At 37.1% G+C, this 13,231-nt stretch overlaps 1 protein-coding gene across 1 annotated transcript in view; it reads left to right on the top strand.

Annotated features, from left to right (window-relative positions):
* LOC107727489 (histone-lysine N-methyltransferase 2C-like) overlaps window positions 1-13,231 on the top strand; it is a 120,581-nt gene that overhangs the window by 43,832 nt on the left and 63,518 nt on the right. The window contains exons 9-14 of the mRNA XM_016537362.1: window positions 1,143-1,257; window positions 1,342-1,514; window positions 1,639-1,928; window positions 6,872-6,958; window positions 7,878-8,575; window positions 12,525-12,644. Coding sequence (XP_016392848.1) covers window positions 1,143-1,257; window positions 1,342-1,514; window positions 1,639-1,928; window positions 6,872-6,958; window positions 7,878-8,575; window positions 12,525-12,644 — 1,483 coding nt within the window. The remainder of the gene's footprint in view (window positions 1-1,142; window positions 1,258-1,341; window positions 1,515-1,638; window positions 1,929-6,871; window positions 6,959-7,877; window positions 8,576-12,524; window positions 12,645-13,231) is intronic.

The raw sequence follows: 13,231 nt of genomic DNA, 5'->3' as shown, positions 1-13,231 counted from the left end.
GTAAACAGCGTATGCTGTTCTGTGTCAGCAGCGTCACGCTGATACGTTTTCTACGTTGTTTACATTTTGATTTGATTAAAATTACGGTTGAACGCCTGATGTCACATGGATTATTTTACCTATCTCCTTGCTACGTTTCTGGACCTTGATCGTGGTAATTACCTTGCTGTCTATAGGAGGGTCATAGAGCTCTCAGAATGCTCATTGTGACATAAACCATAATGTGCATAACTGATAAGAAAAAACAAAGACCGAAACGGTTACTTATGTGAAAAACCATCAAATGTGAATTCTGGGAATATATGTTTTTTCACTGTAAATTATCAGAATGGGAGTCAGAATACCACAAAATTTACAACAAGATTAAAGTGCAAACCTCAAGATGCTTTACACAAAACAAAAAATATATTTAAAAAAATATATCTTAAAATATAGATATTTTTTAAAAATATCTTAAAAGATGATTTGTTTTTCACTTACAAAAAAACAGGGCAAATTAGCATTAGAGCGCAATTCCATAAAAGTGCCGATGGGTGGGGAAAATTCTGCGGGTGGCTTACTAACAATGCACACATTAAAGGACACAGACGCAGCCAGATCATTTCCATAATGACCAGCGCAATCTACCAAGAGCAGCGCAAATTACCGCCTGCTTTAAGACGTGCTTTTTTTGGGCATTAAATAATGGCGCAAATACCAGTAATTTGACGAGCGCAAACGTTAGTAAATCGCATTGCGTGATTCATTTTAATACTCTCCTCCCATAAATTTTGCGTCTGAAAGGGAAACTCCTACAAATGCATAATCAATCATTTCAGGCGCAAACATAACCGTGTCCACGCCTTTTCAGCGCTAATTCTTTACTGCGCGTCTTTAGTAAATCCTGACAGTACTATTTTAACGCCAATAGGTGGTTTGCGCTGGCGCAAGCTGTTAGTAAATCTGGCACCAGATGTCCTATTAGATTTACTAGTTTTTCACCATATATATATTAAGGGAACTTGCCATTAATCAATGAATATATTTTTCCGTTAAAATTACAGTCATTTTTTACAGTCTAGGAATGTATTCATAAAAAAAAAAAAACATTATGCATTGGTAGAATTAATTAGATTGATTGATTGTGTCCTTGTATCTTTCAGGGAGCCTGGAGAAGACACTAAAATGCTAGTGTGCGATATGTGCGACAAAGGCTATCACACTTTCTGCTTGCAGCCGGCTATGGACTCTATCCCCACCAACGGCTGGAGGTGTAAGGTATGGGTGGCTCTGAGAGACATGGTTATCATCTTCTCCCATTTCTTGAATGCAGTATAGCTAATCGTAGCCGTGTGTTTGTAGAACTGCCGGATGTGTATTCAGTGTGGCACCCGGAGCAGTGATCAATGGCACCACAACAGCCTACTGTGCCAAAACTGTGGCGATCAACAGGACACCACCGTCCCCTGCTTATGTCCCAGCGACGTAGATCCCGATGTCCACAAAGACCTGCTTTCTTGCCATCAATGCAAAAGGTACATTTCCATCGCAAATCTGTAATCTAGTTCAGTAGCAGTTACACATCCAGAAAGTCCATATCTGGAACCTAGTTTTGGATGCAGTGAAAAGGTGACTCATTGGCTGCCACTTTTTCTTCAGGTGGTTCCACCCACAATGTGAGCGTCCAGGTGAAGGTCACGCACATCCACAGTCCAAAGAAGATCACATATGTTCCGTCTGTAGAAACGCAGGCTTTGAATCAGATCCTGTGCACGCGGATGCAGAAGGAATCCAGGCGGAGATTCAATCACACGTGGACGTTGAAGAAAACGCACAGCCAGTTTCATCAAACGATTCGGAGCCTGCCAAAGTTCAAGACGCAGAACCTCACCAGCCTGTCAGCGAGATGCCGAATAAAGAGAAGCAACTGGATGAAAAACAAATGATGGGTAAGACCCATCATTTTAGTGCCTGAAGTTATCGTTGGATCGTTCTTGGAAGAATTAACCCATTGCATGTGGGATTTAGGGAGTTTTTCTTACACTCTCAGGAAAAATGGTACAAATTCTGTCACCTTAAGATTAGGTTTTAGTCTGGTCATTTTAAAAAATCAGGCATAAATAACACTGATACTAGTCACTAAAAATTTTATTTATTTGTTGAAATCTGGAAGCCATAGAAAGAATGCCTTTTTATTTTTTTTTAAATATATATATATATATTTACCTTCATTCATTAAAGCAGTCACAAGTCATTACATTTCAAGTCTGTTTATTGAAACTTAGAAGCAATAGAAAGAACATAATTTGTCACACTTTATTTTAAGGTCCAATTCTCGATATTAACAAACCATTAACTATGACTTTTGCCTCAATAAACTCCTAATTTGCTGCTTATTAATAGTTAGCAAGGTAGGTGTTAAGTTTAGGTATTGGGTAGGATTAGGGATGTAGAATATGGTCATGCAGAATATGTGCTTTATAAAAAAGAACTCTTAAAAAATAACATTTTTAAGAATAACAATCTGCATATAGGTTCCAACAAAAGTACTGTTTAGTTTAAAACATGTTGAAGATTAGCGAACAGGCTGTCGATTCATTAAATGATAAGCTATTTCCTCACAAAAGCTATTTATTCAGCATACTGAGAGCATCTCCTTCATTGACATCCATTTAAAAAAAAAAACAGCCTCTCGTCTCTTTCACTGCGTACCCCCAAAGCCACAGCATTAGTGTTAGCGTTACGCTTTTTTTGGCTAAAGGTTGCAGGCTTGCTTTCCCAGTGACTTTGCTAGAGCTAAACTCTTCTGGAAGTTGGCTTGTCCCTAAGGATGCATATTAGCATCTTAAAGGTACATATAATTACCTAAAGTGTACATATTAGTACCTTTTGAAAGCGTACTACCCCAGTGACGGCTTTTGTACCATTTTTTCCTGAGAGCGCATTATATAAATGTACAGATTGGCTGCTTTCTTACCTGTTTTTGCACAGCCCAACAAATCGAGTTAGCCTTAGAATGAATCATCTTTGTAAAGTGAGATTTTTGGATTGGTTTCTGACAGATTTTTGTGGTTTTCAAATAGAATCTTCGAAGTCTTTATTTGATTTTAGTGTCTTATTAGCTTGGTTTTGGGTTTGGTGTCTTTACCGTTCACTTACTTTCACAGTGGTCCAATAACTGTGAGTTCAGCCCAGAGTCTTTGAACCATGAGGACAGAGGTTGCTCTGTGAAGCACCCCAGTCCTTCAGGCCAAAAGTTGCTGAAGTGGAAGACTAGGCCAAAGCATCCCATAGACCCTCATGCCTCAGTTCTGTCTGGATTAGTCTGGACTGGTCTTGAGGAAAGGGGTATTTGAAACTTGGACTGTTTTGCCTGGGGAAGGCAAAAAGTCTCTGAAAGTGTTCCTTATGTGCTTTTGAATACCTGGTGATTCATGGAAATAGTTCCTTATTAAAGGAAAAATGACAATCCTGTCATCAATTACTCACCCTCATGCCGTTCCAAACCCGTATGACTTTCTGTCTTCCATGGAGCGCGATTCCATTTTCCACTTCAAGACTGAAGACCATCTTACTTTGCAGACCTGCAGGAAGTTTTACATTCCTGCCAATCTCCTCTATGTGTAATATACCATCACAGCTTTGCGTTCAAGCAGCTTTGGGTATATGGTGCATTAACACCCCGCTGTCACTGTACAAATGTTCAGCACAGTGTCGGTAACTCAATTCCCCAACCTTTAGGGGAACAGCTGCCCACAGGCGTTTTCAGCATTATGCATCCTGGTGCAAATCTCTAGATGCAGAGGTGACAGATCTGGCCTCATCCCACGCTGGGTTCATGGTTATTTAGAGTGCCCTGAACATGTGTGCTTGTGTTGCATGGTATGCTGTTGCTGTAAGTTGAAAAGGTTCAACAGAGAAGAAACCCAAACCCATGTCTGATTTCACCCAGGTCCCTTTTTGTGTATTGCTTGGCAAGGAACCAACCAAGCTTATTTTTGTCAAGAAATATCAAAATCAATTTATTGCCCAGTCCTACTTTATAATCTAATATGCAGTATGAAAGCTAATTTAGTGAAGAAAGTTATTGAACTATTTAATTTATTTGTTTAATCATTTATTTTCATGTTGAAGTTAGTTACATGGCAACAGGTGGTGATGTGGATGGCAGCTGGATGAAGGTGACGTCTTTGCAGCAACTAGCTTTTCAGAAAGACTTCTAGGCTTCTGTTCATTGGTCTTTGACCCTCACATTGATTTTAGAGAGGCTTGTTTACGGCACCGATCACCAGAGAGTTAACCTCATTCACCTCTGGAGATGATGCCCACTTGGTCCACTATGGCTGGTCATTCTCTCTAGCTCTGTCGTTCTCCATTACATTACATTGAATTATGTTACATGTCTCGGTCTAACGGTGTTCACCCATCATAAAAAAGACCCCATATGTGCCTGATGGATTATGAATGGGAGAATATGTGCTTATCGGACCATAGGTCTTTTGATGTGACCTTGTACCGGAGGTTACCATGGAGACTCCACATTTTAAATGGCTTTGAGATGCAGCGGATGATCAGATGTGACTGGAGTGCAAGCGGTTTATGAAAACACACTGTACCTTTCACAACTCAAACTTCCTTCTCAGTCCAAAACTACCATGTAAATCTTTTAAATCCTAATACTATATTATATTGGACATAATATTATGGATGGAATTTATTAAAATTCTGAACGATTAACAGATTATGGTCATTATGATTAAATAAAACAAAAACTATTAAAGGGGTCATATGACGTTGCTAAAAAGAACATTATGTTGTGTATTTGGTGTAATGCAATGTGTTTATGCGGTTTAAAGTTCAAAAAACACATTATTTTCCACATACTGTACATTATTGTTTCTCCTCTATGCCCCGCCTTTCTGAAACGTGACGATTTATACAAAGCTCATCGGTCTGAAAAAGCGAGGTGTGCTGTGATTGGCCAGCTATCCAGTGCGTTGTGATTGGCCGAATACCTCAAGCGTGTGACGGAAATGTTACGCCCCTTACCATATTGTGATGCCGTGTCCCGGCGCAACGAGACAAAACCAATAAAACCCATTATAAACGAGGCATTTGTTGCATCCAGTGGGGACATACTTACAGATTAAAATGACTTGTACTGTCTTTTTACGCGTTGCGTTGCATATCGCGCCGAGTAAACATAAAACCATGTTGTGATCGGAGAAACGACAAAGTATCTATTCACGAACAGCTTGTAACACTCCAAAGAGAAAGGAAAACTTGAAATTGCATCATATGACCCCTTTAAAAACATGTTATCAAAAATATAGATATTACACGAAAAACTTAAAGAGATGAAAATTGTGTCATCATTTACTCACCCACATGTTCTTCCAAACCTGTATGAATTTCTTCTATCTGTTGAACACAAAATAAGATATTTTGAAGAATATGGGTAACCAAGCAATTGTTGGTCCTCATTAACTTCCATAGTATTGGGAAAAATAGTATTGAATAGTATTTTTTTGTTCTGCAGAATAAAGAAATTAATGATGCCAGAATTTTCATTTTTGGGTGAACTAACTCTTTAAACTAAACAAAAATGTTGATAAATATTGCCAATGTAAGTTTTAAGTTGAAACGATAAAATTTAAATAAACTGGAAATAAATAAAAAAACAACTAAAACTGAAATGAGAATATATGTAACCTAAATAGTAACATTTAGCTGACATATAGTAAATTCATCACCATCTTAATAAATTCAAAAATAAAACACCAAAAGCCAAATTCAGTTGGTTTGCTGTAAGTGAATTTAGGCATTACAACATTACAATGTACAGTATGAAAAATTGATATTCTGCGGATTATATTTAACACTGTTTAAGTAAGTTTCGGATGACAGCAAAAGTGAACTAAATGTAAAAATAGAGGAAATGAATATAAGCAATATCTGATAATCTCTGATACCATTAAATGAAAATAAAATCATTGGTCAATAACTGATATGGTACCAATATATTGTGCATCCAAAAAAAAAAAAAAAGTATGGTATGCCCGTTTAAGTTAGTCCAATTAACATCTTGACATCAGCAATGTGTTTGCTTCCATCTTTCTCAATATGTCTCATAATGAATAGGGTTCATATTCTTTTAATGTCTTCTGTTACCCAGAAGTGATTTCATCTGACATAACAGGCCATAAGTAGCAATTGTCGCTTCTTTCTGTAATTAAAAGATGTGCTGAATAACCAGACGTGCGAGTCATTATCGTAAGCCCGTATCTTCTCTCCAATATAGCAGTCACCGGTCCAGATCAGAATCATGATGTATCTCTGCTCTTCTGATTAGAAAGAAACCTGTCCTCTAATTACCTCGGAAGCGCTGAGCTAATGTCAGCCACGCCGGACGATAGTCATTTAGTCTTCTGTGATTACGTGATCTCTCTAATGGCTGGTAATCTCTTCCTAGAGGAGATATGAGGTGATTTATCTGATAAGGCCCTCAAAATCAATGGATTTAAGTGCTTGAGGTGGAAATTTGTTGTTCCAGACATGCATTGAACAGAAGAGAATGACATTATAGACAGTGAGAGGACAATAAAGCATGTTAGAGTGTAGTCAAGAGCCACAAATCAAACGTACAGCGGGTATATAAGCCAACACTGGATAAATCGACCTAATTAAAGGCGTAGATTACTTTGAGTACTTGTGTACTGCTCAAAGCCATTGTATTCTCTTGAGCACAATGTTTTCTGAATAGCACACATGCCATATGTGCCCTGTTGAGTTGTTTTTCCAGTCCTGTAATTATTTCCACTAGTGCTTGGAGCAGTTTGTATTACATAACACAAGTCGGGACTGTCTATTGACTTTTTCCCCCCTCCTCTAGAAATTGGTGCAGATGCTAGTGGCGATTTAGCCAAGCCAGAGTGCAGCGAGACCTCAGACCACAGCGTGGAAAATGAGCGGACTTCAGGTACTTCATCTACTCTCTTTGCCTCCAGTGACACATACACGGTTAATGTTATCAAAGATGCTCTTATCTTAACCATAACCACCGTTCTTGGATATGTCCGTTTTTAGGGGATGTTCAAAACAAGCGGTTTAGAATTTGTTGAAAAATATAGTTTTTCTCTGACAGTTTGATGAACATTTGACAAACAACAGCTGAAGACACTCATCTTCCACAAGCAATTATTTGTATTTGAGGGGCAAATATAAGTTTATATGGGGAGAGGTGTCTTTGAAATATTTAGGGGTTCAAATACCTAAAGATATTATATAATTATTTGATGAAAAATAATCAGCCACTAATTTCTAAACTTAAATCAGACATGTAAAGATGGAACTTTTACCATATTTAGGCCTAGTCTCCAGAATTGAATCAATAAAGATGAATACACTCCCACATTTTATATACCTTTTCCAAACACTTCCTATAGAAATAAGCAGCATTTTACAGATTGGGATAAAATGATATCACGATATATATGGCAAGAAGAGTATATGCTTAGAAGAGTAAAGTTATTTTTTAATTTTAATTATTGCAGTGTGTAAAATAATTTTTTAAATGGTACAAATAACTCTCTCAATCAATATGAGCTCATATGATACATTAATCATAATTTATGATAGAATTAGAATTCTATTGTAAATAGTTTTGGATGTAGTGTAATATGTCAGCTTCCCAAAAGTATTTCTGCAATCCTATTCAAGCAATAGTAAAATAAGCCCAAGTGACTAAAACAATGCACTTATTTGTGAAATCATAGCAATATGGTTAGTATTTTTTTATAATAATAACATTATGGTCAAATTTTACCCTCTGACCTACAGTGGAAAATCCCTGTGTATTTTTGTACATCTCATTTTGAATGTTTTTCTGCTTCTTGCAGTTGAGTCTCCTCAGGAGACAAAAGGTCCTGAAGTTTCAGAGCCGCACGAGCAGAAACTAGATTCAGCTCCAGAGACGTCCACAGTCCAGCAGCTTGTGTCATCCCTTGAACTAGAGGAGCCTCCTGAGACGTCAGCTGAACTCACAGAAAACGTCTCCCAGAATGAGGATGACAGCAAGCCCTGCCAGGACGAGCAGAAAACCAACCTATCACCTACCAAAGAGCCAACTCCAGCCTGTACCTCCCATGAGGAAGAACCCATGGAGGTTTCCTTCACGGAGGAACCTTCCACAATGGCTCATGGAGTTACTGTAGAGCCTGAGGTTAGTACTGCTAAGACTACACCAGGAGTTCAGAGCCAGGAGGAAACGGGTGTTATGGTGCAGCAGCGTGACATTATTCCCGAGAGCCACACACAGGAAATGGACATCACTATGGATGGTGGGGAGCGATGTTTGGCCAAGCTGAGTTCACTGGTGGAGGAGAGGACGTCATTACGGCAGCCTCCATGCAGGCAGCCTGAGGGTTTGCCCTCAGTTGGGCATGGGGCGTCCCAGCTCCAGCTACAGGCTGTCTCAGGACAAGCCATCAGCAATGTGCCTTCATCCACCTTCATACCATTCCCTCCAAAAATCGGCATGGGCAAGCCGGCCATCTCTAAGAGGAAGTTTTCACCTGGAAGACCCAGAGTCAAGCAGGTCAGTCATATACTTTATGATCAATTGCGTGTTGGTTTATTTAATCTGTTGTCTGCAGATTCCTGCATAGTTCTAGGTTAATTAATAGGCGTAAGGCTTTGTTCAAACAGACAATTACATTTTTGGCAAATTTGGACATCTCAACAGCAAATAAAACCAGTCACAATTTTGACTTGATTTCTTGTAATTTTCAGAATTTTCATCTCATAAAAGTAGTTAATATCTCATAATTTGACTTTATATCTTACTTTATTTATCGTAATTGCGACTTTACATCTCAAATTGACATTGTATCTCACAAATGCAGATTTTTTCCCCCTGTATTTGTGATCATATATATCACAATTATGACTTTATTTCTCGTAGTTACAACTTTATATCACATAACTGCAACGTTATTTTTAGATTTTAAATCTCAATTTGACTTTGTGAAATGTTTTTCCCCTGTAATTGTGACCGTATATACCTCACAATTGCGACTTTATTTAATGTCAATGTGATTTATTTCTCATAATTGCAACATTATTTCTTGTAATTGCAACTTTATATCTCAAAATGACATTGCACCTCACAAATTTTCCTGTAATTGTGACCATATATCTCACAATTACAACCTTATTTCTTGTAAAAAAAAAAAATCTCATAATTGCGACGTTAATTCTGTAGTTGTGACTTTTGCAAATGTATTTCTTGTAATTGTGACTGATTCTCGTAATTGCTGCATTATACCTCACAAATGCAATTAGCAAAGTCTCCAGATGTAAAACCCAACATGTTTCAGTCTCAGACATGCTGTCTGTCCACTGGAAATATTTGTGATTTGTGAATGTAAAAGTTTGATTTTGTGCTGGAACAACTTTCCGTGAGTTAGAAGCTTTATTATAGACTAAACATTTGAGAAATTGAATGTTTTATGAAACGACACAGGCTTGAAATATCAATTCAAAGGGGATTATTTCAGCATTAGACATCTCACATATCATACTCAGCCATCGGATCATCATTCATGCATCACGTCCTGTTTCTGATTGTGTTTTCCTGTTAACCAAACACTCTCTAATTCATAAAGGCTGTGTCCGAAACCGAAGGCATCTGCCTTGCTGTCCAATCTGCATAGACAGTTTGATTCAGGGAAAAATAACGTCATGTCTAATGATCTAGAATGCTAGAACTAATGAAGTTTAAAATCCAAGTGAGCTTTAGATGTAACCAAGTGAAGAAAGAAATGAACATTCCCCTCCCCAACAAGCTCATACATGCATTTGCATATTTGGTTAAAAACCGACGTGTTAATTTCACTTCAAGCAGCTTTACGTTTTAATTGAGCAAGTCTTAATTCGCAGCCATCATCGTGATTTCTGGATGATCGCTAAGTATTAATTAACTTTATAGCCACAAACGGATTAATTAGAGGAATTAAGCGGCTGTAAGAGGCCTGCTCTTTTGCACTCTTTGTGTGCTGGAGTTATGTGATGTCGTGCTGACATAATCACACGCGTTTGTAAACAAGACAGCGAGTGTCTCTGTTGTCATGGCAACAAAAATAGCACAATGCCAGGCCTCTCAGTAACACTTTAGTATAGGGACCAATTCTCACTAGGCGCTTATCGACATTTATAAAATATCGCCAAAGTTTTGCGCAAATCTGTAATGGAAACGCGCCTACTGTTAACTAGTTGTTTATTAGCATGCATATTACTAGCATATTGGCTGTTTATTAGAACTTATAAAGCACATATTAGTGCCTCATTCTGTGTGACCATATTTTACATCGCTTAATCATACCCCATACTTAAACTTAACAGTTGCATTACTAACTATTAATAAGCAGCAAATTAGGAGTTTATTGAGGCAGACGTTAATAGTGAGAATTCATCCCCAAACTAAAGTGTGATGATCCTCTCTACTGCAGTGAAGGCCTGTTCACACCGCGAGTAAAAAAGAAATGTGAAATGAATCACAGGCCCAATAATCAAGTGCAAAAGTCTTTCATGTGCTTAATGTGAAATACAACTCACTAGAGTTGTCACGAAACCAAAACCAAAAAGAAATTTCTTTTTTTTTTTTTCATAAAGAAAAATATGCTAAGGGACACACTGCTTTAGTTAAAAAATTAAGAAAAATATTAAATAATATTCGTATTATATTATTACATACTACTAAATCTAATTAATTTAATGAGTAATTTAAGTGTAAATTAAGAATAATAATTAATACAAGTAAAATTAGTAATAAAGAAAATAAAATAATTTCAAGCAGTAACACAAATAAGGAGAGTAACAAACTAAAGTAACATTAATTTAAATGTTTAAGGTCAGTAAGATTTTTTTTTTATTATTATTTAAATAAATCATAATAAATAATACTTTTATTTATTATTTCACTATTAATAATACATTATTTATTAAATTATTGGGGGAAAGTGACAGTAAAGACATTTATAAAGTTGCAAAAGATTCATATTTTAAATGAATGGTGTTTCGTACTTTCTATTCATCTTTGAATCCTGAAATCCATTTTTTTTTTTTCATTTTTAACAGAAGTATTAAAGGTGGGGTAAGCGATTTCTGGTAGCCAATGTTGACATTTGAAATCACCAAAACAAACACGCCCCTACCCCAAAAGGGTCTTGCCCCTATTTTGATAGCTCCGCCCCACATATACGTACGCAACCCAGGCAACGATTAGTTCTGTGAAACAAAGCAAAACTAATGTTACACCGTGTCTACGGACGTGAGTGGCGCGGCGCAACAAATCCCGACAGAAAACTGCTGCCGGGTTCTGTTTATGACGTGCTGACACAAATTTCAAATGCTTTTCAACGGTCGTTTGATCGCGTCCAGTGTAGGCAGACTTTAGCTGTTGTAGACACGGTGTTACTCACCTATTGAGAAGAAACAAAGCAACCTCGGCGTCCGATCGCAGGCCTTCCGCTCCTTGAGTTCTCTCCAGCGCTGAAAAGCTGATCCGATATTTACACGGGTCCTACTTCTGGCCTTAAACCTTCTTTTGTTCCGCAGAAGTTTTCCTCTTTTGTTTTTTATCCGCCATCTCTATCTTTCTGTCGCTCGGCTCGGCTAATGTCCGGTGCACTGAACGCTCTCTCCTCCACATCACGAGTAGACACGCCCCCTTACTGCTAATTGGCTACAAGTTTGTTTTGCTACTCGGCCCGAATCAGTTTTCTAATTCGCCTTACCCCACCTTTAAGCCGCACAACTGTTTTCAACATTAATAATAAGAAATGTGTCATGAGCAGCAAATCAGCACATTAGAATTACTCCAGAAGGATAAATTACATTTTAAAATAGAAAACAGTTATTTTAAATTATAATAATATTCCACAATATTGCTGTTTTGACTGTTATTTTTGCATCCCTGTTAAGCATTAGAGTCTTCTTTCAAAAACATTAAAAAATCTTACTGACCCCAAACTTTTAGGCCTTTGAACCTGTTTGGACAGTCATTATTTATTTATTTAATTCTGTTTGTTTCATAAACTACACACTTGACCTTTAAAAATCGTCTCTGAAAGGCCCTGATGACATTTTTAAAACACGTCTCATCTTCTTAGAGCAGATGATGCAGTTTCGCCGGTTCTTTCCATCGTTTGCGCATGCTGTCTTTCACTTTATTTAGACTGACAGAAAACATCTCTTTTTGCCCTAGAAACAGTTATATATGTATATGCAGATTACAGTAGAAGGAACATTTTTGTTTGCATGTTTGAGAGCAGTATAAATTGAATGTATTTTTTCAGGAAGCGCTTTGTCTGAGATGTCATTTTTTGGAGTTCATTCACAGCTCTGATGTGTCACGTTCTCTGTTAGTCATGTCTGTGTTGTACATGCATGTATCTGTATGTTTCTTTGCTGGCTGTACTATTTAAGTTGTTGCATGTTCTCGCCCACATCTCCTCCTCTCTCTCTCTAACCCAACCCATCTTCAGGGAGCATGGAGCGCGTCCCGCAGACCGAGCTCCCCCTCATGGTCCCTTGACCCGACTGAGGGCTGGGACGGGCCAAAGAGCAGGCAGCCCTACAGCTCGGCCGCCTGGATAATCCGTGTGGTAAATACAGCCCAATATTACACCGCAGCCCTGCAGTGGGTGTTCAGCTAACACCGTGTCTACAGCGAATGACAAAACTAAACTGTTCTCATTATAGTCAGTCAAGCTGTCTACACTGGAAATAGCCTATTTGGCAGACCTTCAGTTGATGAACTCCTGTTTTGTTTTTTTGTTTGAATTGATTGAATTAATTTGTTTTGTTTATACATTTTCATATTTTTCATATTTGAACATTCATGTAATTATATGAATTATAAATAGCTATAAATGATCAATATTATTTATACAAATAATAATGTAAATAATAAATTAAATATAAATGTATTTTGAATGTATAAATAATGTGCGTATATGTATAAATACACTTTTTCCTTATACAAATTTGAATGATATTTGTCTAATGTAATTAATTAAGATTATTAGTTTAATTATTTAAATTATAAATAATTGTATAAATTATATTTGTTATACAAGTAATTATATAAATAATATATATTAAAACAAAGGTATATAGATATATTTTAAATGTATATAAATAATTAATTTGTATTTATGTATATATATATATATATATGTATATATGATAA

This window comes from Sinocyclocheilus rhinocerous, unplaced genomic scaffold (genome assembly GCF_001515625.1).
Source record: "Sinocyclocheilus rhinocerous isolate Xijiao unplaced genomic scaffold, SAMN03320098_v1.1 scaffold306, whole genome shotgun sequence".
In the NCBI taxonomy this organism is placed as follows: domain Eukaryota; kingdom Metazoa; phylum Chordata; class Actinopteri; order Cypriniformes; family Cyprinidae; genus Sinocyclocheilus; species Sinocyclocheilus rhinocerous.
The sequence above is the reverse complement of the archived record's forward strand: the minus strand, read 5'-3'. Positions and strand labels throughout refer to the sequence as shown.